The sequence below is a fragment of the Drosophila hydei genome, unplaced genomic scaffold (assembly GCF_003285905.1).
Source record: "Drosophila hydei strain 15085-1641.00,03,60 unplaced genomic scaffold, DhydRS2 tig00000001-arrow-pilon, whole genome shotgun sequence".
Classification (NCBI taxonomy): domain Eukaryota; kingdom Metazoa; phylum Arthropoda; class Insecta; order Diptera; family Drosophilidae; genus Drosophila; species Drosophila hydei.
Genome location: NW_022045643.1, coordinates 2,033,071 through 2,058,918, shown reverse-complemented (window position 1 = coordinate 2,058,918; position 25,848 = coordinate 2,033,071). Strand labels below are relative to the sequence as shown.

The 25,848-nt window shown below is 43.8% G+C and overlaps 11 protein-coding genes across 13 annotated transcripts; 6 read left to right on the top strand and 5 right to left on the bottom strand.

Moving 5' to 3' along the window:
• Positions 1-540: 540 nt before the first annotated feature.
• Positions 541-4,644, bottom strand: LOC111599279 (E3 ubiquitin-protein ligase MARCH6). The gene is made up of 2 exons (XM_023314877.2): positions 2,509-4,644; positions 541-2,451 (listed from the first exon to the last, which is right to left on the bottom strand). Exons 1-2 carry the CDS (start codon positions 4,129-4,131, stop codon positions 1,015-1,017), a joined length of 3,060 nt encoding a protein of 1,019 aa, XP_023170645.1. The 5' UTR covers positions 4,132-4,644; the 3' UTR covers positions 541-1,014.
• A 71-nt stretch (positions 4,645-4,715) lies between these two features.
• On the top strand, positions 4,716-5,484 carry LOC111599286 (thioredoxin, mitochondrial). The gene is made up of 2 exons (XM_023314885.2): positions 4,716-5,084; positions 5,141-5,484. The coding sequence occupies exons 1-2, from the start codon at positions 4,909-4,911 to the stop codon at positions 5,388-5,390; spliced, it is 426 nt and encodes a 141-aa protein (XP_023170653.1). The 5' UTR covers positions 4,716-4,908; the 3' UTR covers positions 5,391-5,484.
• Positions 5,485-5,499: 15 nt separating this feature from the next.
• Positions 5,500-6,137, bottom strand: LOC111599285 (39S ribosomal protein L23, mitochondrial). The gene is made up of 2 exons (XM_023314884.2): positions 5,736-6,137; positions 5,500-5,674 (listed from the first exon to the last, which is right to left on the bottom strand). Exons 1-2 carry the CDS (start codon positions 6,027-6,029, stop codon positions 5,516-5,518), a joined length of 453 nt encoding a protein of 150 aa, XP_023170652.1. The 5' UTR covers positions 6,030-6,137; the 3' UTR covers positions 5,500-5,515.
• Positions 6,138-6,206: 69 nt separating this feature from the next.
• LOC111599280 (nucleolar MIF4G domain-containing protein 1 homolog) lies at positions 6,207-8,901 on the top strand. The gene is made up of 2 exons (XM_023314878.2): positions 6,207-7,107; positions 7,164-8,901. The coding sequence occupies exons 1-2, from the start codon at positions 6,228-6,230 to the stop codon at positions 8,834-8,836; spliced, it is 2,553 nt and encodes an 850-aa protein (XP_023170646.2). The 5' UTR covers positions 6,207-6,227; the 3' UTR covers positions 8,837-8,901.
• LOC111599283 (uncharacterized protein C7orf50 homolog) lies at positions 8,838-9,725 on the bottom strand. The gene is made up of 2 exons (XM_023314881.2): positions 9,543-9,725; positions 8,838-9,486 (listed from the first exon to the last, which is right to left on the bottom strand). The coding sequence occupies exons 1-2, from the start codon at positions 9,706-9,708 to the stop codon at positions 8,921-8,923; spliced, it is 732 nt and encodes a 243-aa protein (XP_023170649.1). The 5' UTR covers positions 9,709-9,725; the 3' UTR covers positions 8,838-8,920.
• A 233-nt stretch (positions 9,726-9,958) lies between these two features.
• On the top strand, positions 9,959-11,412 carry LOC111599282 (putative neutral sphingomyelinase). The gene is made up of 2 exons (XM_023314880.2): positions 9,959-10,033; positions 10,133-11,412. Exons 1-2 carry the CDS (start codon positions 9,993-9,995, stop codon positions 11,400-11,402), a joined length of 1,311 nt encoding a protein of 436 aa, XP_023170648.2. The 5' UTR covers positions 9,959-9,992; the 3' UTR covers positions 11,403-11,412.
• A 411-nt stretch (positions 11,413-11,823) lies between these two features.
• On the top strand, positions 11,824-14,006 carry LOC111599281 (protein ecdysoneless). Its single transcript, XM_023314879.2, has 2 exons — positions 11,824-12,123; positions 12,183-14,006. The coding sequence occupies exons 1-2, from the start codon at positions 11,838-11,840 to the stop codon at positions 13,988-13,990; spliced, it is 2,094 nt and encodes a 697-aa protein (XP_023170647.2). The 5' UTR covers positions 11,824-11,837; the 3' UTR covers positions 13,991-14,006.
• Positions 14,007-14,030: 24 nt separating this feature from the next.
• On the bottom strand, positions 14,031-14,935 carry LOC111599284 (RNA guanine-N7 methyltransferase activating subunit). The gene is made up of 2 exons (XM_023314882.2): positions 14,354-14,935; positions 14,031-14,298 (listed from the first exon to the last, which is right to left on the bottom strand). Exons 1-2 carry the CDS (start codon positions 14,715-14,717, stop codon positions 14,132-14,134), a joined length of 531 nt encoding a protein of 176 aa, XP_023170650.2. The 5' UTR covers positions 14,718-14,935; the 3' UTR covers positions 14,031-14,131.
• A 115-nt stretch (positions 14,936-15,050) lies between these two features.
• Positions 15,051-18,393, top strand: LOC111599764 (xylosyltransferase oxt). Its single transcript, XM_030224129.1, has 3 exons — positions 15,051-16,005; positions 16,063-16,229; positions 16,586-18,393. The coding sequence occupies exons 1-3, from the start codon at positions 15,294-15,296 to the stop codon at positions 18,374-18,376; spliced, it is 2,670 nt and encodes an 889-aa protein (XP_030079989.1). The 5' UTR covers positions 15,051-15,293; the 3' UTR covers positions 18,377-18,393.
• An 864-nt stretch (positions 18,394-19,257) lies between these two features.
• On the bottom strand, positions 19,258-20,282 carry LOC111599763 (elongator complex protein 5). Its single transcript, XM_023315520.2, has 3 exons — positions 20,146-20,282; positions 19,428-20,085; positions 19,258-19,371 (listed from the first exon to the last, which is right to left on the bottom strand). The coding sequence occupies exons 1-3, from the start codon at positions 20,192-20,194 to the stop codon at positions 19,278-19,280; spliced, it is 801 nt and encodes a 266-aa protein (XP_023171288.1). The 5' UTR covers positions 20,195-20,282; the 3' UTR covers positions 19,258-19,277.
• A 444-nt stretch (positions 20,283-20,726) lies between these two features.
• On the top strand, positions 20,727-25,826 carry LOC111598672 (cytochrome b reductase 1). Of its 3 annotated transcripts, none has more exons than XM_030225980.1 (4): positions 20,727-20,775; positions 24,757-24,963; positions 25,047-25,410; positions 25,482-25,826. In XM_030225980.1, the coding sequence occupies exons 2-4, from the start codon at positions 24,771-24,773 to the stop codon at positions 25,645-25,647; spliced, it is 723 nt and encodes a 240-aa protein (XP_030081840.1). In that variant the 5' UTR covers positions 20,727-20,775; positions 24,757-24,770; the 3' UTR covers positions 25,648-25,826. The 3 variants fall into 3 exon arrangements, with proteins under 3 accessions (XP_030081840.1, XP_030081839.1, XP_030081838.1); XM_030225979.1 differs by lacking the exon at positions 20,727-20,775 and adding an exon at positions 21,051-21,257; XM_030225978.1 differs by lacking the exon at positions 20,727-20,775 and adding an exon at positions 21,736-22,192.
• Positions 25,827-25,848: the final 22 nt, after the last annotated feature.

The following is a 25,848-nucleotide window of genomic DNA, read 5'->3' as shown; positions in this document are numbered from 1 at the left end:
CTTGTATGGCTCATTCAGTTGTGCTTTTGTATTAAGAAATAGGAATAGGAAATAGAGGGAACTATTATTAGTATACGAGGTCTTTTCATTTCTTCATGGTATTTCGTCCTTATCTCCTCAATGTATATTTATATATGTACATGGGATCTAGCATGTGGTCGAAAGCATCTTAATCCATGTGCCACACAAATTGGCAAAGATATTAGAGCTTAATGGAGAAACAAATGCAACACACAAATTGTTCCATTGAAATTTAAAGTTAAATTTATTTATTAATTATATTTCATTTAATATTAAATGTATACATATATAATTTTTACAAGTTCGTAAAGCTACTCAAAAGGTTTCACCACATTTACCAAGTTATATATTTTTGTTTTATATTTTAAATATTCTTGTTATCGAGAAATAATTTTCGTAAATACACATATCGTATCAGATTCTAATACAAGGTAAACTCTCTACACACATATATATTAATAATTATATATATATATATATATATATATATTTATTTATTTTTTTATTTATGAACCCCCATTATTATATAAATATATATATTTATTATAGTGCCATACTTGGATTTAATGTTCATAATTATTTTTAGTGTTTTGTGTATCGTAGCGATTTGTTTAAATCTCAGAACTCAAATCGAAGTGTTAATATGGTATATGTTCGTAGAGTAAGTCAGTGTGTAGTAAATCAGTTGGTAATTATTGGCTATATCTGGCTGGCTTAAATTATCATACAGTTTAGGACCTAAAAGCGAAAAAGTTTAACAAACAATTGTGGCTAACGGTAAAAAAATAAAGAACTAAAGTAGAAAAACGAAAAATTATTTAACTTGATAATTTGAAGCGCCTTTCCCCTCCAGCTACTTCATCTAGGGTCTTCGGTTACAGCAGCTTGATGGCCATTAACTTAGATGGCTTGCTCTGGATGAAGCGTGTGAATTAAACAGAGATAGATCAGGAGAGACTCCATTATAAACATGCACATAAAATAGACGTAACCCTAGAGCAGCTCCTCGTTGGCGTCCACAAGCAGCGGGCGTGGCCTCTGCTCACGACGCCGTCGCGCATGCAGCGCTGCCTGTTCCGCTTGATCTAGTAGTGGCTCCTCCTCCCGTTCGACAACTCCGTCTACACCCTCTTGGGCCTGTGCCTGCTGTGCTTCCTCGGCTTCTTGGCGTGCCTTCAGCTCTTGAGCGGCAGCCGCTTGCTGTGCCTGCTGCTTCTTGCGATGCTCATAGTTGACCAGACGCTGGCCCACTAGATATTTGTCCACCTTTATCGACAGATATAACTTCTTAAGTTGCTTTATCTGGAAGAGCACAAAGCAAACGCTGCCCACAACAATAAAGCTCACTGGGTATACCAATCTATAGATGCCCAGGCGAGTGTACGGGTCGGTGACGAAGATCGGCATTATCGATTGAGCGATTACATAAGGAATCGCCAAGGCGAGGCCAAATGTTGTAACCACCGGCACTGCCAGATCACGCATCACAAATTTCAAATCAAAATCTCGCAGTCCATCCGTATAAGCGCGTTCCAGGGATCGCTTTAAATGCCAATCCGGACCCATCAAAGTGAGTGCTATGGCGATTTTAGTGTACAGCACGCCCAGTGCCCAATCCTGCCACAAGAAGTGTATAGGCGTCTGGTACCATGTGACACGTACTGGTATGACAACCACAAGCTCCAAAAGCAGTCCAAACAGCAATGGCACTAGCACAAAAATACCCAACAGAGTCAGCACAGGAAGTGCATATTGTAGTGCGACGCGAGCCCAATGCTTCATCTTGTTGACGATGGCGGTGCGACCTTGTGGCAACAGTGTGACAACTACAGCAATGCCGCGTGAGACAATCCAGCATAGGTAGCCTCCAATTTCCGCCGTGTAGAGCTCATGGGGACGCAACATACGTTCGTTTTTACGTGCCGCCTCCGAATCTGCTGGTAACATGTCAACTGGCACGGGTTGAGCAGCCTTGTCACCCGGCTGACCCGTCCAGAGCATCATAAGACGGCGTCCTATGTAGACTGGCACAGTTAGTATTACCATGGCGGCGCAAACAATAGAGAAGCACATCAGCGTGAGCAGTGCACACAAGCGCAGAGTAAAGAACGTGGGGCGGTCATAAGGTTGAAAGCCAACTGGTACATCTCGTTGCATGATCGCTTGATGGGCGGCAGCCAAATTGCGTGGTGGAGCCGGCTCTGGCATTGGAGGTGGCGGTGGTGGTGGCGGTGGTGCAGCAGCAGCTGCACCGGCAACTTCGGCTGGCTGAGCAGCTGCCTCGCCTTCCTCAGCTGCTGGTGGCTCCGGTGCAGGCAATAAATAACTTCGTATACCAAGCAGCCATGCCACAGCTGTGCACCAGAGACGTAGTAAGCCCTTTAGCCAAATACGCGTTTGTGTCTGTTCGAAGAAACCAGGCAGCACAATCTGTTGCGAATAAGATGTCGCATTAGTTATATGAACTATATAAAGATGTATACGTACTTGAAGTAAAAGCAGCTGCAAACTCAGATCATTCACCTCCGAATCTCCGCTAAGGGCATATGGCAAGAAGTTGGGCCAGACGACCTGTAGTATACGTATAGGCAGCCAGAGCATAAGCAGCACGGCGAAGCCAAAGATCATTGCCGAGGCAACCAAGCGTCGTATATGACGCACAATGGGTACGTGAATCATTTCTTGAATGGGACTAAAATCAGGATCGTTGACATTGCGGAAGATCCATAGGACACCAGGACGCAGCACCTCGCGCAGCAGCGATATGAAAGCAGCAAAATAATAGACATATACCATGCCAAACATCCAGTGAACGAAGAGAGATGTACCCGGTGCCGCCTTGAAGCTGGCCTTGCGATCCTTGAGACTGGCATCGAGCAACGGCAGCGAACAAATATCCAGCCACCAGCCACAGATGAGCGGCAGTACGCCTATCTCTACCACGGATAGCAACGATACCTTTACCACAATGTAGCAAAGGCCAATGAACCAGCAGATCCGACGAAGCCTAAAGACGCGTGCAAAGAAGTGAAGCACTACCAGGGTCAATCCGATGCAACAGTAACCAAACAACGTGGTAATCAGTCCATGAAAATGCAACAACGGCTTTTCGGGTTGCAACAAATCCATGGAGCTTAGTATAAAGTTTCCCACGCAATATGGACAAAAGGCAAACGTAAAAATGAACATGGTGTTTAAAGAGATTATCCAAAAAACATGCTCTAAGAAGACAAGTGAACCATCCAAGCCAAGTAAACGCTCCCAGGTAAGCTCTTCGGCGGCACGATCCCATTCCATGGGATTCCAGTTTTGCTCATCATTGTCTGCATCAGCAGCGATGCCACCAGCTCCACCAGCAGCAGCTCCTACAGCGGGCTCGACAACTGGTTGGGGCACATCGCCCTCGTTGTCAGCTGGATTAGCCACAGCTGGGGCGGCATTATCCATGGGTACATCCTGCGGTGCGTTGCCGTTGTTGTTGTCATCCTGAGCAGCATCTGGTGGAATGGGCGCAGCGGCGGCATCGGCAGCAGGTGCTGCTGGCACTGCTGCTGCCGCCGGTGCCTCGTCGCGCTCAAGCCAATCAGGTCCACCACCGTGAAGAATTTGCTCACGCAACCAAACCAGGCCAATAAAAGATAATAGTGTGCAAGTTACCACAAAGCATCCACGAAAAGCATCCGCATCCAGATTCTCTATGGAGAAGAGATCGAACGGGAGTGACAGAACCATATCAAAAGAGCTTGCCCGGAACAGATAACGATAGGTTCGATATGCCGACAGTGGAACCACTCCAAACCAGGCAATGCCCACCAGTGAGTAGTGCAGCCAACTGCGTGCGCCCTCGAAGACCGCGGATATTAGGCCCATTAGAACGTCCCGCAATGGTAGAACGCGCGGCATATCCGGTGCATAGATGGGCTGGAAGCTAAATCGATAACCGCATAGCTCACAGTATTCCTTATGCGAATAACGCATCCACTGCATCAGACAATCCTGGTGAATATACTTAATGCTGCCAGTGCAGATGCATGGATAAAAGAGCGGTCTATCTGGCAATGCCTCGCAGCGGCAGACGCGACATATGTCGCCCTGCGATAGATCATCCATTGTTGTACGTTTGGTATGATCTACTGTTCGTCGTCTGCTGATTCCACCTTTCTATGGCTATGTGCCATTTGCGCAGTTCAAGAGGCGCTCACTAATTGCACTCAGAATCCGTGTACTGTATGTTCTCTTTATTAAACACTCAATTCGCACCTAAACACGTTTGGAAAACTTTCAAACAAACCGTCAAAGTGGAACTAACACTTAAAATTTGATTTCAGTGTGCAATCAAATAAATTGAACTTTTGATATTACAATTTTTATGCCTGACGCGAATACGTGTTACAGTGTGAGTTTATCGTGAGTGTATATGTGAGTCGGTATTTTAAAAAACGGGTACCTTTAAGGTATTCTTGTTAGTTAATACTTCGGTATTTTAATACTCTTGTTGAGGTCTATTAAATTACACATGGACAATGTGTAATGATTCACAAAGTCCTATAGATGTTACTATCGAATTTATTTTCCAGAGCTATTCTGATGTTCGTTAGAAAACAATTCAGCTATGTCAAAAACTAAATATACCATTTATTTGAAAATTTTGCTGTAAGTGTAGGTGATGTTTTAGTAATTTGTATTCAGAAGCCTGTTAGAGTATTAAAGTAGCGGTAATTCCAATAAACAAGTACATTTACGACACAGAGATTTCAGTATTTTATAATTCGTTTTTCTGTGGTCACACTGCTTAATAAAAACAGCTGTGTCGCGAGTATTGGTAACGCTGAGAATTCCAACTGTCATACAATCTCGTAACTTTATTTTTTTTAACAAAAATACAAAATGCAAAGACAAATGGTAAATCTGCTTGAAAATGTAGCGCGACAAGTGCGAAGTAATCAGCGCGCATTCTCAGTGACGCCGAAGCAAAGAGAAATCTTCAAAGTACAAAGCCCCGAGGACTTTGACAAGAAGGTGAAGAACAGCCAGGAGCCAGTTATAGTCGATTTCTTCGCAACGTAAGTTCAGAGCATACTGTAATGCTGTCACTTTTAAAAAATATCTCCCACTTCAGTTGGTGTAATCCCTGCAAGCTTTTGACGCCGCGCATCGAAAGCATTGTAGGCGAGCAAGCAGGCTCTATAAAATTGGCCAAAGTTGATATCGATGAGCACAGTGAGCTAGCACTGGACTACGATGTAGGCGCTGTGCCTGTTCTCGTTATTATGCAAAATGGAAAGGAAATACAGCGCATGGTGGGGCTGCAGGACGAGGATAAAATTCGCGCTTGGGTAGCCACAGCGGTTAAAAATGCAAAGCAATAGAAATCCAGACCGAACCATCATAGATGTTTTTAAGCTTTAAATTGTTTTTACTCAATGATCTGGGATTTTCAAAATAAATGTTATTACTCGTTGCAAACAACTTAAACTACATCTAACTTAATAGCTTAAATCGAGTACCAGCCCGGCGTGCCAGGTCTCTTCTTGTTGCGATCCAAGAACTTTCGAAAGCCAGCCTTCGACTCATCTAGTGACTTTTCCTCCTTTTCCTGCTGCTCTGCTTTATTCACAAATATATCCGGAAAGGTAAACGCCTCAGTTTTCGGCTACAAAAAGATACAAATATATCGTTCCTTCGAGAAAAGTTTTCAAATAGTCTTCACTCACCATGGTTACATAAGCATATTTGACATCATCTTTTTTGGTCACATAGCCATATGTTATATCACGTTTGGTCTCGCCCAACGCAATGCGCGTGCGAACAGTTACCACAGGCAATTTGTAAATCTTCTCTAAATAGTTTTTCACATCATGTTTGGTCATTTCCGTGGACACAGCGAAGGTAACAACATTTGCCGGCTGCTCTTCTGTAGGGCGAACTAACTTCATCCAAAAGTTGGGCAAGAAGACGCGCAACTGTGGATTCCCGCGTTGATAAATAGGATACCACCGCGTGGACATAGTTCAACTTTTATGTTTTGATACAAAGAAGAAAACAGAAATATGACAATTGATTAGCAAACCGTTCTCAGCTGTTTGCCTGGAAAATGTATCAATAAAATGTATACAACAGTAATGTACTAAAAAATCCAACACACGTGTTGAGCACAGCTGATTTGGCAACACTAACAAAACCGTTTGAAAGTATTGTTTTCTGACATGGTCAAGCTGAAAAAGAAGGAAGCGCAGGCACCTAAAAAGCCGCTAAGTCGCAAGGAACAGCGTAAACTAAAACAGGAGAGGAAAAAAAACAATAAGAGGATCTACCATGCGGACAAAGCAAATGGAGCTCAACGCGTAGCAGAGGCAGCAGCGGCTGCAGCTCTAGCAGCGAATAAAAATGGTAGAAAAAAGAAGAAACCTAAAAAGAAACAGTTAAAACCAGAAGAAATTTCTCGGGAGGAGCTGCTGGCCGGCGAAGTAGATGACGATAATGATGAATCTATTGCCTCCGACTTTAGTGATGCGGAAGTGGATGCTCGGTTGCCGGCAGATCGTAAAGTTGAAATATATGAACCGGTGGGTAAGAAGCCCAAGAAACACGCTGGCATCCAGAGATTAGACGAGATGGAAGTACGAAAACGAGAATTGCGTCAGCAAAAAGAGCTGCTAAGCAAATCACGGAAACAGCGATTGAAGAAGTTGAAATTGGAGAACGAAGAGGAGGATAAGGAAATTGCCAAGCTCGAGAAAAAGTTGAAGCTCAACAAGACCAAGGATAAGAATCGTTCAGTTCGAAAAATGTTCAACGACGGATTGGACTATCTGCTCGATTTTGTGTTGGACGACGAAGAAGAGAAACAGAAATGGGAGGAAAAGCAACGTCGTAAAAAAGAACTTAAAGAGCAGCAAGAGAAGGAAGAGGCGGGCATGTGGAGTGACGATGAAGATGAACCAATGGATTTGCCGGACGAGGACAGCGAGACGGAGGAAGTTGATGGCGAAAATGATCTGACTGATCAAAGTGAAATGGAGGAGGACGCTGAGGGATTAGAATCAAACAGTGAAGTCGAACTGGAAGAAACAGAAAAAACAACATGTAATTATAAAAAGACGTTTCTTCTTTTACACCAGTTAACTATGAACATTTTTCAGACAAGGAAGACATTTACGGTCGTCGCATAGATGCCGAGGGAAACATTTTGCCTGACAGTGCAGAGGTGGATGCAAAGGTGACTGGTCAGAAATATATACCTCCACATCAACGCGCGCTGCTTGCCGCCAACGAGAACTCCAGTGCCCAACAGGCGGAGCAACTGGCACGCTTGCAGAAACAATGCAAGGGCTTGCTTAATCGTTTGTCCGAAGCAAATCTTCACAAAATTTCTAGTGGCATCGAGACGTTATACATGAAGAACTCCCGCTACAACATGAACGAAACGCTGACAAAACTGCTGCAAGAGGCTCTGCTTGGTCGATCACGATCCAATGAGCGCATGGTGCAAGAACATATGGTTCTGTTAGCGTTTCTGCATGCTCACATTGGCAGTGAGATAGGTGCGCATTTTTTGCAAACTTTCGTGGAACAATTCGATGGCTTTGTGAGGGAGATTGACGCTCTGGATGTGGAGGATAAACGTCTAAACAATTTGGTTCTCATCCTGTGCTACATGTACATCTTTAAGATCTACGAACAACGTTTGTTACTGGAACTGATTGCTCGACTTGCGGGTAGCCTGTGCGAGAAGTCAGTTGAGTGCCTGCTCCTGATCTTCCAAACGGTTGGATTTCGTTTACGCAAAGATGATCCATTGGCCTTTAAAAATATGATGCAAAATGTGCAGTCGCAAATTGCGGCATCACCACTGGAGCTGAAGGAGAATCCTCGCTTACGTTTTATGGTTGATATACTAAATGCTGTGAAGAACAACAACATGAGCAAATTGCCTCAGTATGATCCTGAGCTGGCGGAGATGCTTCGCAAACGCCTCAAGGGAATGCTACGAAATGAACGCTATGTTGTCACACTGAATATCACCTTGGAAGATTTGCTACGTGCCGATAAGCTAGGCAAATGGTGGATAGTTGGTTCAGCATGGGCGGGGAATCTGGCCGAAATGGGCACGGCGCAGGCAGAGCAAGAGAAGCAGCTTCAACAACCTCGAGGCGAACGTTACTCGGAAAAGCTACTGCAACTGGCCAAGAAACAACATATGAATACCGCCGAACGTCGCAGCATCTTTTGTATTATCATGAGCGCCGCCGACTATGTAGATGCTTTCGAAAAGATTCTGCATTTGTCACTGAAAGATCAGCGAACCGTTGCCTATGTGATCATACACTGCGCGCTCAATGAGCGACATGCGAATCCCTACTATGCTCACCTAGCACTGAAATTCTGTCAGTACAATCGCAAATTTCAGCTGGCCTTTCAGTTCGCCAGCTGGGATCGTATCAATGATATTGAAACACTTTCAAAAGTTCAAATACGCAACTTCGCCAGCTTCCTGCAGCAGCTAATACTTTCGGCTGGCCTGCAACTGTCTGTGCTGAAAGTTGTGGACTTTATGCAGTTGCATAAACTCAGTTTCTACTTTATGCGCGAGATTATGACGCGGCTGCTTCTGTCTAGCGAGGAGACTCAACTCTATCAGGCATTCGAACGCATAACCAAAAATTCGAAGCTGCAGCAATTCAAGCAAAGCATTCGCTTGTTTATGCAGCACTTTATGCTCGAGAAACTGGAAGAGCACAAGGAAGAGCAACAGCAGGTTCTGCGACAGCGCATCGAACATCTGGACAAGCTATTGGCTTATGTAGATTTGTAAATTACAACATTTTTATATTGTTTATTAAACCCTAATAATTAACAACGCCTTTAAGCTATTCATATTGAAACTACAAACTAACTTTTAGTCAAAACTTTGCAACAGGTTTCGAGCTCGCTGATATCGTACGGATTCAACAATTTTCTGACGCTCCGTATCCTCACTGAGCTCCTCACACTGTTTGTCCATTTCCTGTATGGCGTCTTCGGCAAGTTTGCTGATGATTGCCTTCGCAGCGCCTTTGGAGCCCGCCAGATACTCCAAGGCAATGGGCCATATATCGGCACTCAGTTTTTTCTCATTGAAGGCGGTTTGTTGTATGGAAATTTGTCGGAGTTTTTCAAATTTCCAGTCTTGTCGACTGTCCCGCCACTTCCTGAGATACTCCTCGTTACGCTTGCCTTCCTTGTCAGCATTCTGATCTTTTTGCACCTCCAAACGTTGTAAATGTTTTTGTTTTTTCTTCTGCCGTACCGTTACAATGGCATTTGAATTCTCTGGTTTAGCTGCCTGCTCCAGCTGCTCTGCTGTAGGCATGTCATCTAGGTCTTCATCTTCTGCGGCGTCTTCGTTAGGCTCTTTTGTTTGCTTACTGCGTTTTTCTTTGATGGCGCCGTGCTCCGACTGTTGCCTGCGCTTAGAAGCTTTGCCTGTACATAAATATTGGTTAATTAAAATATATATATATTTGGAATGAGCTTCTTACTTTTGCGGAGCTGTTTTTCTTCTGTTTGCGTTCCTTCTGCCACTTGCTCCTCCACAATTAAGCTTTTGTTAGCCACCTCGTCGTCGCTCGGAACTGACTGAGTTTCATGCTTGCGTTTTTTGGCTTTACGCTTTTGCTTTTTTATTTCTAGTTCGGTTCGTGCCATATTTGACTCTGATATGCTTTCCAAATATTTTTAAATTATTCTCGTTTCATGTGCTCTCTTATTTTAGGACCCACAACTGCGCACAGCCAACTTCACGTTGGCAAAATAATTGCGTACAGCCAACTTCATTGCGCTCAAAATTGCGCCAAACAAGAAATGCGTTGAACACAAATGCTTAGTTGATTTGTTAGGAAACAAAATTTTAATCTTATCGTGCCGCGGCAAGCGTACATTGTACGCCAGTGATAGCTGATGAGGGAGTCATAAACACGACACATATCAAAATGCTGCTATTGGAGCTGAAAATTCTAACACTGAACATTTGGTATGTTTTCTCAATTTGGTCACGCGGCTGAAACCGATTCGCCTTGCAATCGCTTTTTTCGTCCAAATCTAATTATAATTACTATTACATATACTATAGGGGTATACCACTTGTATCCAGCAATCGCGCGCCACGTATCGAGGCCATTAGCAAGGAACTAAGCAGCGGTCAGTATGATATTGTGTCCTTGCAGGAAGTCTGGTCACAGCATGATAGCGAGCAACTCCAGCAGGGCACGGCCAGTGTCCTGCCTTATTCCCATTATTTTCACAGTGGTGTTATGGGTGCTGGCCTGCTGGTGCTCTCCAAGTATCCAATTTTAGGTACACTATTCCATGCCTGGTCTGTCAACGGTTACTTCCATCGTATACAACACGCCGACTGGTTTGGCGGCAAGGGCGTGGGCCTTTGTCGAATCCTGATCAAGGACCAAATCGTGCATCTATATAATGCCCATTTGCATGCAGAATACGATAACGACAACGATGAATACAAAACACATCGTGTAATTCAGGCATTTGACACGGCCCAATTCATAGAGGCCACGCGCGGAACATCGGTGCTGCAGATACTGGCTGGTGATCTTAATACTCAACCTCAAGACATTCCATATAAGGTGCTGTTACTTACCTCGAAGATGACAGACAGCTGTGCGTCAGACTCGCTGCGAACCAATGAGTGTAGCAGGAACTCGTACACATCGTCCCGAGCGCTCATCAAGAACCCTTTAGGCATACGAATCGATCATATTTTTGTGAGGGGCGCAGATAATATCAAGGCGGATATTATTGACTATACGCTACCATTTCCAGACCGTGTGCCTGGCCAAAAGTTCAGTTATTCGGACCATGAAGCAGTGCTGGCTAAATTAAGACTTACCCGTCTGCCGCCGGAACTTAAAGCAGCTCCAGTAGCAACTTCTGTAAATACGGAGCATGTAGAGTGCAATATTGTTGAAGAAGTCTGCCCGGCAGAGGGCGCTGGGCATGCAATAAAAGGAATTGAATCTATGAATGGCATGGCCTGCACAGCTAATGGCCAGTCCTTGCCTGCTGCTCGTACAGCAGCGCTGCACGAGTCATTAGCTCTATGCGAAGCTTCCCTCTTGCAATTAAATACTGATCGTCTGTTATATTATTGTGCAGCAACTGTTCTATTTGTGCTCCTTGTGCTCTTGATTGAATTTGCACCACCGGTTGGACTTCAGACAATTTATTTACTGCTCAAGTTTATTGTGTTTGGTGTCATATTATTCTGCCTGTTTATGGCTTCCATTTGGAATTACATGGAACGCAATGGAGTGCTGCAAGGCAAAAAATCCATGGAGGTAATGCTGCAGCATGCCCAGAAATATGAATATTTTTATTGATCCGAATGGCATTTGTCCATTAACTTTAACAGATAGAAGCTCAATAAGCATTTATACATCTCGATTAGGTAAAAAATTTAAGAATTTTATTCAATAAGTTGGTCTCTACCCCTTTTTAAAATTTAAGTAATATAGTTAACTTTTAAAACCATTGACTTATCGATACGGATATCGTTATCGGCAATTTCTCGATAACGTAAGTGACCACAGCAACAGCTCCCTATCCAATAAAAAAGAATATATTTTACCAATAATAAATGAAAATTTAATTAAAAACTACTGCGAATTTCGCCAAGAGTGTCATTTGTTAAATATTTATTGCGTAAATAGAATTTTTCCTGTTTTTTTGTGACCAACAGTGCAAACAAGGGATACACACGCTCTTGGCCTGCAACTGAGTCATTGTGACCAAAACAAAGGCAGACAACAAAGACAATGAATAAGCTGCCAGGTGCCAATTTGGAATTCGTGCGCGAGGATGATTTTGTCGAATACTATATATTCCCCAAGCTAGCTGACGTGGATGAACACGATGTGGAGAAAGTGCGCCAGCAGCTGGAGCAAGTGCGTACGGATTGCATGGCCCTCGTGGAAAAGAAGGTTGCAGAACGCTGTTATATTTGGAACAAGGATGAATTTCATCTGCAAGTACGCACGGGAAGTGCTGAGGAACGTCTGCTCAACGAGGAAGGCAACAAGGAGGAGGAGGAGGAGCCTGAGGGTAAGTGCATTATATATGCACCTCTATATATAGCTATAGCAAATTGCACTCATTTTTAGGTATGCTGCCGCCCCATTTGCACGGCGTCACGCATTATGGCGACAATATTGGGGATGAGTGGTTTATTGTCTATCTCATGAGCGAATTGACCCGCTCTCGACCGGATTGCATAGGTCGTGTTTTCGATGGCGACGGCGAGTTTCTGCTTATCGAAGCAGCCGATGTGCTGCCCGACTGGGCGAGTCCCGAGACGTGTGAACAGCGCGTTTACATTGTTAATGGCGGACTGCAGCTGTTACAAAATGCCTCCAACAATAGCGACAGCAAACGTATGCCCATGGCTAAAGCAGTGCAGCGCATACGTCTCAATCCCACGCTCTATCGCTGTTCCCGTGACATTCAGAATTGCATCGAGGCGCGTTTGCAAGAATTTCAGCCAGCACAGCCACACGCTTCTATTCATCGCCAAATAGTGCAGCTACCGCAGAATGCGGCACAGTTGCTCAAGCAGCGACCTGGTCTAGTGGCGTCAGCTGTGCGCGCCTTCTGCGAAAGAGATACGCTCGACACAAAAGCGCTGCGTACCATGCGCTATTTTCCTCCTGAAACCCCACGCAAACGCACAAATGTCGCCTTCACTCGTTATCTGTATGCCATGATAATGCATAGCCAATATACACCGGAGCGTCGGCTGGGCTGGCAGTTGACGGACTCCGTTGCCAATCCTGAGTGCTATAAGGAACAGCTGCTGGGCGTAAAGCTAACTAGCGGCTTGGAAATACTAGCCAGCCAGGCAAAACGTGCTGATGACCAGCTGGACGACAAGTCACCTGCCTGGCGTGCATATTTGCGAAGCTTGCAGGGCAAGGGCTATTTTCGGGACAACATAGAGGGCAGTGCAGAGTATGAACGCCTGTTGGCTACTGCTAAGGAGTATTTTAAGTGCAACCAGGAACGCTTTCGAACTGCACCGTTGGTTGGCGCCGAAATAGTAGATATGCTGTTGCATCCTGGTGAGGGCAGCGCTGCGGAGCTGCTGCGTGACGAGGAGAACAATCTCCTACCTAGTGATTCAGATGATTGGTTGAACATCACAGCCGAGGACCTGGATGCGATGCTGCAGCAGCGCTATGGACCACAAAAGCTGTACAATCCCAATGGCGATATGAATGCAGAAGAATTTACCAAGCATCTATCTCAGTTCTTGGACAGGCAATCCAACTTTGAAGGTATTGAAGGGCCGAGTGATGCCGGCGACGAGCTGGACTCAGACGACGACGAGCCACCGGCGCCAACAAGTGCGACGAGCAGCAACGCAAAGGTGAAAAAGAACGCTTCGATGAGGAAGGCTTGCAAACGCAACTCTTTGATTCAATCCGATGAGCAGGACAGCACACATGTGCGCAATTTTCTGGACTTTGTGATACCAGAGGACAACTGGGATTCCAATTCAGAGATGAGTGATTATGCGGACGAGGAGGATATAGAGCGCAATTTTGATGCGCTGTCCAATGCCAGCGGTGGCGGCGACGCCAACTACCGTTTGGATCGTAATATCAAGGCGTATATGGAGCAAATGGATCGTGAACTGGCACAGACTACTGTGGGCAAATCGTTTCATGCCAAGAGTAGCACAGCTGCCAGCACATCGGAGCAGCACAATGCTGCGGAGGATGATTTCGATGACATTGAGGACTTTGAGCCTATTAATATAAACGTGAATACGCTGCGCAATATGATGGACAGCTATAAGTCGCAAATGGGCGGCGCAGGTCCCGTATCCAATTTATTTAATGCCATGGGCGTGGGAATGTCAGCTGCAGCTGCAGACGAAAAGTCCAAGGATCTATCAGAGTCGGCTGTCTAAGGCACAAACAGGAACTTATCAGTTATAAATTAAGATTAAAATCGCATTAAAAATCGAATTATACGTCTACATACACATACACAAACATGTGTGAATGCGTTTTTTTAATAGTGCTAAACAAAAGAAATTGTAGGCTAAACACTAATCTTTGGAGGCAGGCACAAAGTTCCCATAGTCCCGCCTGACCTGCATGCCCTGACCGCCCTGCTCGTTGCGGCTTCTATGCTGATAGGAGCGCTCCGAAGATCTATCTCCTCCTTCACCACGATCCCTGCGTGGATTAGCCTCATATCTGTTCCGATGGTGATCTATAGATGCCAGTGGTTAGTGTATTTTGGTTAAATATATATATATTTTGCTTGCCTCTGAAATTGCGTTCGTTGTTGCTGTTGTGATTGTTGTAGCCGCCACTACGTCTTTGCCATCCACGATCGCCGCCTCCTCTTCGCTGACCGCCATTATATCGATTATTGTACGGGCTTGAAAAACCTCCATTTCGACCTCCTCCGCCGCTACCACCACCACCACCTCCTCCACCGCCGGCCGCACCTCCACCACCACTCATCCAATTCTCTACTAGCGGCGGATCCGGCTGCGGCTTAGAGCAATGCGCCATAAATTCGACATCGTCTGTTGTGTAGCGTGAAGCGAATTCTTGTTCGCATTCTTCTAAAAAGCTAATATCTTTATCTGAGAGCCTGTTGATTTTACGATTCGGATCAACCATTGTTAAAAACTTTTGTTGCTTAATGGCTAGTATGCTGATCGCGGAGCAAGGTAAAATTTCCAAGATACTAAGCTGAATATTGGTCAGCAGCCAGTAGCGCTGCACTGTTTATATTATGTTTGAGAGACTGAGGACTATGACCAAATTTCTAGGAATAATAATTAAATTTGTTAAACTGTTATTGTAAGAATACTTAATGACTTAATCTGGTCACACTTTTAAATCTACTTTCTGTCCGCTGTTTCTGTGCTAACATTTATTCACTAAGAACAGCATACAGCGCCCAATGGAATATCGCTAATGATAATATCTGAGATTCCCAAATATCGCAAGTAAGCTATCGATATATTGTTGATTGAGTACGGTATCAGTATTCTAAGTGAAATGCGGGAGTGTTTTAAGTAAAGTGCAGCTAATTGTAGCGATTGTATATACTTCTAAATGTTATTTAAGCTAAAGTCTCACACTAATAAGATAAACGCTGGACATGCCACTGCATCGCATTCATAGAACCACGACAGCCATAAGCATTAACACGCGGGTCAACTGCCATAAACAACGTGATCCTCTTCAGAGATGGCCACGGAGCAACAGTCGTCATTGTCCGTGCGCTGGATGCGCCGTTACCGTGTCTGCTTTCTAATATTACTTTTAATTATTGCCATCCAGATATTTCTGGCCTACAAATCGGTTGACATTGATTTGGCGGGCGCACTGCGCACACAGCGCGACGTTCACGAGTCAGAAGTGCCGCCACCAGAGCCCGTAGCTCCGCCAGCTCCTGTGCAGGCTGTAGCTAAGAACTCACGCCTAACTTCTAAGGAACTGGGCTTCGAACCCGAGTGTGATATCAATGCCAAGGAAGCAATATCGGCACTACAGCGTGCCAAGACGAAAGACTGCCGTAAACATATCGCCCACATAGCCTGTGCTATTCAAGCCGGACGCTTCTATGCCTCTCATCTGCAGAGCAGTTGTCCGGCAGGCAATCATACAGCCAATGTATCGCTGGGTTGCTATCGTGATGAGAAGGATTCGCGCCTGCTAGGCGGCTACTTCACCAGCTTAAAAACGTTCAATTCACCAGGCAGCTGTGTTGAGCTCTGCCTACAATCCGGCTACCCATATGCAGGCGTGCAGTACGCCCGTGAATGCTTCTGTGGCTTCGACATGCCGCCCAGCTCCGCCAAACTGGCCGACTCTAGTTGCAATATGAAATGCGTGGGCAACGCCAAGGAAATTTGTGGCGGAATATTTGCCATGAACGTCTACGAAACGGGCATTGCAAGTAAGTCGAGTTACCTAATCAACTAATTATGTTTATACAATGCCTAATCTATTGTAGAGTTTACGCCACAAACGGCAGCCAACAGTCCAGCCCCGGGCGACGAACAGCGTAACGTTCGCATTGCTTTCCTGCTGACATTGAACGGACGGGCCCTGCGCCAGGTACATCGACTGCTGCGAGCATTATATGAGCCGCAGCACGTTTACTACATACACGTTGATGCGGTGAGTGGTTGCACGGGGCGGAGGTGAGGCGATGCCGGCGGAATTCATAATTAAAGCCAGTTGAACAATTTGTGTTAATTGAGCAGAATTTAACGCCTCACAGCTGTAGCAGTGTTTAGTGCTTTACAATTTTCCACTGTATAAGCAAAGTTTTCTGCAATATGATAAGCTGTAGGTTAATATGATAAGGCTTACATAAGATATAATAATTTATGTAAAGTTCTTATGTAATCGATATTCACTTATGAATATTTAACGTAATTTGAAGCACTTCTACAAAGTCAACAGATATGCAAAACTTAGAATAATTTTTACTTCCTTTAAAAACTTTCATTGAAATCCACCTCTTTTCACAGCGTCAGGATTATCTGTATCGCAAATTGCTGGAGCTGGAACCAAAGTTTCAAAATATACGTCTAGCACGCAAACGTTTCTCGACAATATGGGGTGGCGCCTCGCTGCTGACCATGCTGCTGCAGTGCATGCAGGATTTGCTGCAGTCCACCTGGGACTGGGACTTTGTCATCAATTTGAGCGAAAGTGACTTTCCTGTTAAGACGCTGGACAAGCTGGTTGCCTTTATGAGCGCTAATCGAGGTCGAAATTTTGTCAAGAGCCATGGACGTGAGACACAGCGCTTCATACAGAAGCAGGGCCTAGACAAGACGTTTGTGGAGTGCGATACGCACATGTGGCGCATTGGCGATCGCAAGCTGCCGGCCGGAATACAGGTGGATGGAGGCAGCGACTGGGTGGCGCTATCCCGTCCATTTGTTAACTATGTAACGCACCCAGCACAGAATGACGAACTGCTGCAGGCTCTGCTGCAATTGTTTCGGCACACATTGCTGCCAGCTGAATCTTTCTTCCATACGGTGCTGCGCAACACGCAGCATTGCCATAGCTATGTGGACAACAATCTGCATGTGACCAACTGGAAACGGAAGCAGGGCTGCAAGTGTCAATACAAGCACGTGGTGGACTGGTGCGGCTGTAGTCCGAATGACTTTAAGCCGGAAGACTGGCCTCGGCTACAGTCCACGGAACAGAAGTCACTTTTTTTTGCGCGAAAATTCGAACCGATTATCAATCAGGAGGTGCTGCTGCAGCTGGAGGAGTGGCTCTATGGGCCATATACTAGTGAATATGTCAATCTACACGGCTATTGGCAATCGCTCTACCATCACGAAGATGTACATGGTGCGGGCGATGATCTGGCGCGCACTGTTGGCGACAGCCTAATGCGTCTATCTGCGCAACAGTTTAAACTGGATGCGGTGCAGCTGCTGGAGCTAACACACTACCTGCATCGGGATCAATATAAGGGGTTCTTAGTGCGCTACAGTGCCTTGGCTAGAAACGATTCGAAGGAGCTGCAGCTGGAGACGCGTGTGCGACCTGTGCAGCACGGCAAAGTGGCGAAGAATTCACGTGTTACTAAACGCCTGCGCAACTTTGAGGTTTCTACGGACTTCGATCAGAAGGAGCAGGTGGCGCGTAACTTCGCCAAGTTGTTGGGACCACACAGCGATCTATTGCTGAGCTACACATATCAGGGTGTAGCTACCTCGCAGGACGCATCGCACTCGTACAATTTGACGCTGATCTGGCTGGATCCATTTGGTCGACTGCAAGACTTCAATGAGCTGCATGTGGAGGACTATCAAATCGATGTTATCAATCACTCCAAAACGTTGCTGAAACGGCCGCTGACTCCTGGCATCTGGACAGCCAAGCTAATTGGACGAACTTCCATCTACGCGCAGCTCAGGTTTCTAGTCGCTCCGCTAGCCTATGCCAATGGCGAGCCAATTCACACTGTAGCTGCTGCACGCGCTCAAAATGGTGGTCAAACTGTGTCTTTGCCCGAGAGCTTTGAACAGCCCGAGGAATGGCAGCAACATCTGCACAGCGACGGCGAAGTCATTGCATTACGCCAAGAGGCATTGGCTCGTACGAAACTGATTGGTCCGCCTTTGTACAGCTGGATCGATGATTTGGTTGGCAAATTCTTTCAACTACGTGAAACCTGCATTGTGGATGGAACTAGCGTGCTGCCGGAGCTGCCGCTATGTCGAGACACCGCCTGGAGTTCGCTGTCCGCGGACCCCAAGAGCGATATGGAGGCGCTGCTCAGGCGTCGATAGATAGATTGGCCACAGTCTTACAGTCATTTGTTATAGCCATTTTCGTAAACGCTACCATTGATCAATTTTTTTTATCATTTGTTATTCATATTGTTTTTGTACATAGTTGTGAATGTATCACTCGCGCTCTGTGTGTTTTTAACCATCTGTTTACTACTCGTATAAATACTTAATTATCATATTTTCAGTAAGAACTTTTGCAACATATTGATGCTCAACGCACACAAAACGCAAACAATTGAAAGTTAACTAGACTCTTGCATAAGCCTCGATATATGATTTTTATTTAGTTTTATATTTGTTGTTAATTTTACAAACCTGAGCTTAAACTGAGAAACCTGTTTTCCATTGAGAAATCTGTATATATCAACAATTTTAGCTAGATAGAATATCAACAATTATGTTATATACAGCGTCGTCCATTAAATTATTGAGCTTATGCAAGAGCATATTAACTTTCGATTTGTCACCTTAATCTTAAGTGGTTTGGCTTGAAATTTCTGCACTCTTCAAACTTTTTCCAATTCAAATTCAACACATTTACATAAAAATCTTTTCTTCTTTTATAATGTTGTGATATATGTAAAATGGGAATGAGATTGGGGACTTGCCACAGCTTGCAGTTCGGTGTGAATGTGCGCAAGTTTTTAATGAGTATTACAAACATTATTGTTAGTGTTTAAGTAACCTTGCGATGCAATTGTAACACTGGACACATACGTATATCTCTACTATTTAGTATAAACTTTGAACTATGCAACTATAAGATTGGTTTCATTTTGACCGGAATTCAATTGTTGAGCTCGCTTACAGGTATATTCATTTTTTATATATTTGTTTGTTAGACTTAAATATTTAAAGCCAAGGCCATTTGTACTGCCGTTCGCTGTGCGAGCACATTTTAAATTAACAAATCTTCATCGGGATCTTCATGATCGAAGTCATCATTAGCATCTGGCGTATAGATGATGTTACCCTCCTCCGCTTCACTGATGCTGCAAGATACGTGTTACGATTAGTGACTGATTGATGATGAACTTATTTAACTAACCGTTCATATGGCAATGTGAGCGCATTGCGCGCTACAACTTCATCCTCATCCAATTCAATCTTGAAGGTGCGACCAGGATCTGAAGCATTATCTGGCGTCTCCTGTATTGTGGTAGCAGGAGAAGCAGTCGCGTCGGCACCCTCTGTCAGAGGCGTCACTTGGAACTCCGTCTTGCTGACTTGGCACCTGTAGCGTTTGTTGGTAACCCCGCCGCCGGGTTTGCGAGATATCAGCGACAACGTGCTGTCTGTCTCCAAGCGTAGCACCAGCTCTGCCAGATACTCACAACCAGCCAGGATATACTCAGCGTCTGGGTGCTGCAGATGTTTCGGTGACGCCCACAGGAAGACACGGCGGACATGCTCGCAGCGGCGCAACTTATTGAGAAAGTCAAAAATATAGGCAGGTGTCTGATAGCAGAGCAAATCTGCCAGCGTTGGCAGTATTATATTATAGCCAGTCTTTGTTGGGATGGGCTCGGTTGGATTTGATTGTTGATTATTTGCATTGTTGTAGCAATCATTTAACAGCGCCTCAAAGCTGGCCACGTGCTTCAATTGCGTGCCAATTGGCAGTGTTTTAATATCATTGCCCTCGCCCTGCTCGTTTAGCTGGCTGCCAATGAACTTTAGCGCGATGCGATCGCGATTTAGTTGATCTGCAAATCCAATGATGAATTAACATTGTTCTTTGTTATTTCTTATTAAAATTTGCTTACCAATTATGAGCACGACCTTTTGATTGGTCACAATAAGATTGGAAAGCATATTGCATTTAGTTGTAATAAATTAAAAATAAAATTAAACTGCAGTTTTTGTTGTTGCTAACCGTTAGCGATGTAAGTACCACAAAGCTATCGATATGCTAAACAAGCGATACTTAAGCTTAAGTAGCGATAGTCTTGCTACAGGTGCACGTTTATATCGTTCATCTCTATAGCCAGCTGATATTTGATACAACTGCCTTTTCCAAATGAGTAAACAACAATTAATTCGAAATGTAGGGCCACATAGATCGATTACAAAACCCTCCTAGTGAAAGTGTAACCTTGAACTTCTGTATAGTTTTTGTAATGTTAATCCCCAATGGTCATGACTGATAATCGGTCAGTGGCTCTGGCGCGCGCTGATTACTGTTTGTTTGATCTCATTTATTTGCTTTCTCTGCCGACGCCGACATCAGCGCTGACGTTTACGAAGCTGCCGCTGTTGTTGTGGTTTGCTTGGATCGCTCAGTTGTGGTAAAAATTGCTGTGCCTCTCTTGTGTTTGGATTTTTGGCTGTCGCGTGTTCCAAAAAAAAATAACGTGGCGCTTGTTATAATTTTCAACGACTTGGCTCATAATACTGTAAGTAATATTTTGTAATATCAAACCCTGTTTAAAAGTTGCATCATAAACAAAATGAATGACTGTATCAATAACATCCAACAAGTGGTTAACAAAGATTGAGTGTATGTATATTGTAGTTTGTTGGTATTAGGTTCTAAAAGCTTTTCCACAAAAGCTTTGGACGCTGCTGTCGGCGCTTTTTGAGGGGTATTGCGTAGGCGTCGCTGCCTTTGCAGATATTTTCGCTGCTTCCATATGGATGACTTTTGATGTACATGAGCATAGCAGGTCAAATCCTGCAAATAACGCAGTTTGTTCAACAAGTGAAGACGGCTGAAAAGAAAAAAAAATAAAAAATAGTTGCAAGTCAAGACTTTATTATCTAAAAAACCTCACAATCGAACACGATTGATAAGCCGCTTAAAATTCAAAACAAACAACAGCAGCAAAAAGGAAACAAGCAAAATTCTATCAAGCATACGACATGCTGTTCTCGCTGGGTAAGTGTGTAGGTGTATTTGACTGTGTGTATGTGTGTGTGAGGCTGCGTGTATGTGTGGGTGCAATTATTATGCATAGAACATGTTATTAGCTAACCAACACCTCAATTGAAATGCAGCGCGTTAAAAAATTCCATTTCAATAGAGTCAAAGGAATGTACCCAACCCCTCTCCCTGTCCCTCTCACTAATCGCCGCTGCGTATGCCTAGCATATTAAAAACAACAACAAGGTTGGGCTAACCAATTGCATGCCAATTTCTAGTAGTCAATGGCCAACACATTACACGCTCAAATGTGCATTAGACAAGACAACAAATTATATATTTAATAATTAACTACATTTAGGAGCATAAGAAAAAACATTAAAAGCTTATTCGGCAGTAACACTCGCATGCGAGCTTTGCGCTGTTCGCGTCGCTGCTACGTTGCGACGCTGCCGCTCTGCTTTGTGCAAAGCGCCAACTTTGAATTCAGTTGCGCATTGCACTTTGTGGTGCTCGGTTGTGGCTGTCGTTGTGTTAATTAATTCTGTGTGGTGTGTCTCTCTGTGCTACTGTCTTTTGAGTATTATTACTCATTTGCATGCAAATCAAAGCTGGATTAGCTGTTAACCTCCGACATTAGCCAACGATTTTAGTATTGATTTTTGTTAAAAGTGTAAACACAATGTCAAAGGACATGGATGTTGAGCAGGCGGCGCAGGCGACAAAGACGACGACGACTTCAATAGAAGTTAAAGCGGAACCTGTGGCTGTTGCCGAACCAATAACAACAACAATAGTAGCAGTCCCAGCGCCAACAGTAACAGCAACAAATGGCGATAGCAGCAGCAAGGCGGTTGAGGAGCAAAAGCAACAACCAGCAACGGCAATAACAACAACAGCAGAACAAGTGCAGCCGTCAGTTGCCACCGTCGAATCGACCGCAAATAAAGGTACAACCGCTACAATAATAATAACAACAACAGCAAGCGCAACAAATAGCTTCGCGTGGCTTTCAAAAAACCAACAGCTAACCAATAACAGCGCATAACATTTTAGTTTCGAATTAGTAAAAGTTATAATAAAGCGCAGACAACGTATTGCCGGACGAACAGGACGGACAAGCGTAAAAAGAAAGAAATCCAAACAAACCCACACACTCACACACACACGTGCATAGAAGTGATAGGTTTAAGTGAGAGTGAGCGGGAGAGCGAGCGTTAGCCGATGCAATTGCATTACCGTTGCTTATCCTCGTGCTTCGCCTCCTTCTTTGGCGTCTGCTGCAGTTCTCCTCCCCTTTCGCTCCCTCTCTCTTTCTCACTCTGTCTTTTTCAGTTTGCTCAGTCAACAACATTTTCGCACCAAGTTGAATTTCACTTTAGTTTTTCAGCATTTTTTTTTGTTGTTTAATGCTTTATTTATTTTACTTTTGCCGTTTTCAACTTTTTACGCTTTTCCAAAGTCATCGGCGTCGCATCTTCAAAAAGTTTTACTTTTCATGTGGATTACTTATGTCTTGCTTGTATTTTCTTCTGCCCATTACCTTCAAATTTTGCGCACGATCTGTTGCAACGCTTTACCGAGCAGCCGCTGCTGCAGCACGCCTGCTTAACTAACAGTCAATTAACTCTAATGTGCACCTTAATTAACATTCAAATATGTCCAATTCATTTCACTGCCCCAAAATTATGGAGCCACCTAAAAGTGCTGTTGATTGTATAACTGTGAAAAGGTGTATAACTGTAATGAAAAGACTGTGCCACATTTGGCTTATCTTTGACTCTTGTGCCAATTGAAAATTTAAAACTCATTTGCATAAGAAAAAACTTCAATTAAAGCGTCTGATAAGCCAATGTTCAAAATTTGCTATCTGAGCAATGTTTGCTTCAAGGTTTCTCTTAACTTGGTAACTAAACCCGGAGAAGTGAGCATATATAACTGTTCTATATGCTACTTTATAGTGTGTAGCGCTGTAATAGAACTGTGTACTGCTATACTCAGATTTATACTACTATACTACTATAGTACTGTAATAGCAAATAGTAGTATATTGCATCATATAGTAGTATATAGCAAAATACAGCAGTATAGAGTAGCATGCTATGTATACTACTATTAGTAGAATATAGCAGTATATATGCAATACTTTATATACTACTATATGCTACTATATTACTACTACTATTTGCTACTATATGCGACTATATACACTACCATATATTGCTATCTACCGATTTTTAAATAATTTAGAAAACTTTAGTTATTTTATTTCAATTTCTATCCACATTCTTCTACTCTTCAACTCATCACAGTCTATAAGATCTTGCTGTTCAAAGTGTATCGTCTTCTTTGTATATCATTAAGTTCTATTATTTATCTTAGTTCTAGACTCGTTTTCAACACTGAGTAAATTATTATTCGATACATGAACAGAAATAGTTCAGTTTATCAAAGAAGCGCAGAAATTTTTAATTCATTTGCCATTTTTTCTCTCGCTCTCGCTCTTCTTTCATCTTTCATCTTGCGCCCCGCCAAACCTCATGCTATAGACACACGCTGAACAATGCTATTTAAAGCGATTTGGTATCATTTGCCACTGCCAAAGATTGCCGTAGTGGCTGCTAGACAATGTTTACACGCACTTCTCTGATAAGAGCTTCGCAGGCAAGTCGTGGGCTAGCCTCTGCCTCTCATCTTATATATATATATATATATATGAAGTAGTATGTTCGCTAAAAACAATTACAACATCAGCTGAGGGGCGAGTCTCCAGTTGGAGGCGATGTAATCTAATAATCTATCGTATCAGAGCGTGCTGGCTGCTTGTTTGTTTAGAGATCTCAGTTTGCCGGCGACGCTGTTAGATGAGTCTATGTTTATTGCTAAATTTATTGGAATTACAACTTATTGCTTATATGTCTCGTCGACTCGAATGCGTTGAAGTCTGTTGAATTCTGCTATGATATCATGTATAAGCTATGGGGAAAACGTCGGGTCAATTACCAAGTAGCGCTAAAATTCTAAAATTAGATCAGAAAAAAATGTATATGAAATTTATATAAGAACGTTCTGGCTGCTCAATACAGCTGAATGTTTAGATAAACATAATAAATAAATTTTATTTATTTTTAATTGAAATGTTTAACAAAAATGGCATTTTAGACTAGTTAGGTATACAAATGTATAGATCAGATCTAGAATAAAGTATATATAAGGGGTTACTGCGAACTGAGCATTTCCTGCTTTCAACATACCTGGGGCTTGTTAGGCAGCTGGAATAGATAAGTATATCTATTCCTGATCAGGATCCATATATATAAATGTATCGATCTGAAACCTTTTTTATGTAGATCCATCATTGTACTTCTTTCAAATAATCGATAACTTTTCCCGTCTCGAAGTCATCAATAAAAATGTTATCCAACTTCTATTTAATCACATCTCAGGGTATCTCGTAGTCGGGCATATCCGAGCTTTCTTACCAGTTTTATTTAATTATTTATTCTTCTTTTAGGCAACAAGTCCAATATGGATCCGACGCTGATCAACTTTAAGGTGCTCTACGTGCTGACACAGCTGTGTGGCTTGACGATGATTGTGCTGGTCGGCACCTGGATCGGGCAGCATTTTGGTGGCCTGGGCGGCACTGACAATCCCAAGCAGGAATTCAATTGGCATCCGCTCTTTATGACCATTGGCTTTATCTACTTGTACGGCAATTGTGAGTAGCTGGCGTTAGCTATTTGGCTAACTAGGCCGGAAAGGGCGCCACTAATCGGGCACTCCAATGCAATTCTTTTGCAGCCATTCTCATTTATCGCGGCTTTCGCACTACACGCAAGAAGACTTTGAAGCTCACCCACGCCGGCATACACATGGCCGCCTTCGTGTTGACGGTGATTGCGTTGAAGACGGTCTTCGATTCGCATAATCTGGTTGATCCGCCCATTCCCAATATGTATTCGCTGCACTCGTGGCTGGGCCTGTCCGCTGTCATCATCTTCTGCCTGCAGTATGTGGCTGGGTTCATGGCCTTTCTGGTGCCAGGCATGCGGGAGAACTATAAGATTGCTCTGATGCCGCTGCATATATATTTCGGACTGTTTGGCTTTGTGTTGGCCATTGCCAGCGCCGTTATGGGACTCACCGAGAAGGCCATATTTGCGATGTATGCTATATGAGTTACGCTGTTTATAACTTGGCCAATACTAACTGATTTCTGTCTCTGTCTCTGTCTAGCCCCAACTATTCGACGCTGCCCGCTGCTGGTGTGTTGGCCAACATAATCGGCGTGCTCTACGTTGTATTTGGCGCACTCGTTGTTTACCTGGCCACAGAGCCCTCGTACAAGCGAAAGGCTATACCGGAGGATACAGCTCTGCTCTCTGCCAATGGAACTGAGTAAAATTGTGCCGCTCCCCAAACGACCAGCTGCAATCATAACTTAAGCTCAAAACTGTGCACAAAACTAAACAAATCCCATAGTGGAGGATGCTATTACCCGTGTGGTGCTTCGTGTTTCGTTCATCTCAAATGCTCTACGAAATGTTAAAGTTGAAATGCGTGTTTTAATTATAATAGTAAATAATTTATGCTTTATATAAAT

Coding starts and splice junctions, on each gene's coding strand:
- LOC111599279 (XM_023314877.2), bottom strand. CDS start 4,131: ATGGATGATCTATCGCAGGGCGACATATGTCGCGTCTGCCGCTGCGAG. Junction 2,452..2,508: donor TGCAGCTGCTTTTACTTCAA/GTACGTATACAT, acceptor TATTCGCAACAG/ATTGTGCTGCCTGGTTTCTT.
- LOC111599286 (XM_023314885.2), top strand. CDS start 4,909: ATGCAAAGACAAATGGTAAATCTGCTTGAAAATGTAGCGCGACAAGTG. Junction 5,085..5,140: donor ATAGTCGATTTCTTCGCAAC/GTAAGTTCAGAG, acceptor CTCCCACTTCAG/TTGGTGTAATCCCTGCAAGC.
- LOC111599285 (XM_023314884.2), bottom strand. CDS start 6,029: ATGTCCACGCGGTGGTATCCTATTTATCAACGCGGGAATCCACAGTTG. Junction 5,675..5,735: donor AATATGCTTATGTAACCATG/GTGAGTGAAGAC, acceptor ATCTTTTTGTAG/CCGAAAACTGAGGCGTTTAC.
- LOC111599280 (XM_023314878.2), top strand. CDS start 6,228: ATGGTCAAGCTGAAAAAGAAGGAAGCGCAGGCACCTAAAAAGCCGCTA. Junction 7,108..7,163: donor AGAAACAGAAAAAACAACAT/GTAATTATAAAA, acceptor AACATTTTTCAG/ACAAGGAAGACATTTACGGT.
- LOC111599283 (XM_023314881.2), bottom strand. CDS start 9,708: ATGGCACGAACCGAACTAGAAATAAAAAAGCAAAAGCGTAAAGCCAAA. Junction 9,487..9,542: donor AGAAAAACAGCTCCGCAAAA/GTAAGAAGCTCA, acceptor ATTTATGTACAG/GCAAAGCTTCTAAGCGCAGG.
- LOC111599282 (XM_023314880.2), top strand. CDS start 9,993: ATGCTGCTATTGGAGCTGAAAATTCTAACACTGAACATTTG. Junction 10,034..10,132: donor ATTCTAACACTGAACATTTG/GTATGTTTTCTC, acceptor CATATACTATAG/GGGTATACCACTTGTATCCA.
- LOC111599281 (XM_023314879.2), top strand. CDS start 11,838: ATGAATAAGCTGCCAGGTGCCAATTTGGAATTCGTGCGCGAGGATGAT. Junction 12,124..12,182: donor GGAGGAGGAGGAGCCTGAGG/GTAAGTGCATTA, acceptor ACTCATTTTTAG/GTATGCTGCCGCCCCATTTG.
- LOC111599284 (XM_023314882.2), bottom strand. CDS start 14,717: ATGGTTGATCCGAATCGTAAAATCAACAGGCTCTCAGATAAAGATATT. Junction 14,299..14,353: donor CAACGAACGCAATTTCAGAG/GCAAGCAAAATA, acceptor TGGCATCTATAG/ATCACCATCGGAACAGATAT.
- LOC111599764 (XM_030224129.1), top strand. CDS start 15,294: ATGGCCACGGAGCAACAGTCGTCATTGTCCGTGCGCTGGATGCGCCGT. Junction 16,006..16,062: donor CTACGAAACGGGCATTGCAA/GTAAGTCGAGTT, acceptor AATCTATTGTAG/AGTTTACGCCACAAACGGCA. Junction 16,230..16,585: donor ACTACATACACGTTGATGCG/GTGAGTGGTTGC, acceptor CTCTTTTCACAG/CGTCAGGATTATCTGTATCG.
- LOC111599763 (XM_023315520.2), bottom strand. CDS start 20,194: ATGCTTTCCAATCTTATTGTGACCAATCAAAAGGTCGTGCTCATAATT. Junction 20,086..20,145: donor AAAGGTCGTGCTCATAATTG/GTAAGCAAATTT, acceptor TTGGATTTGCAG/ATCAACTAAATCGCGATCGC. Junction 19,372..19,427: donor CTCACATTGCCATATGAACG/GTTAGTTAAATA, acceptor CGTATCTTGCAG/CATCAGTGAAGCGGAGGAGG.
- LOC111598672 (XM_030225978.1), top strand. CDS start 21,925: ATGTCAAAGGACATGGATGTTGAGCAGGCGGCGCAGGCGACAAAGACG. Junction 22,193..24,756: donor CGAATCGACCGCAAATAAAG/GTACAACCGCTA, acceptor TTCTTCTTTTAG/GCAACAAGTCCAATATGGAT. Junction 24,964..25,046: donor TATCTACTTGTACGGCAATT/GTGAGTAGCTGG, acceptor ATTCTTTTGCAG/CCATTCTCATTTATCGCGGC.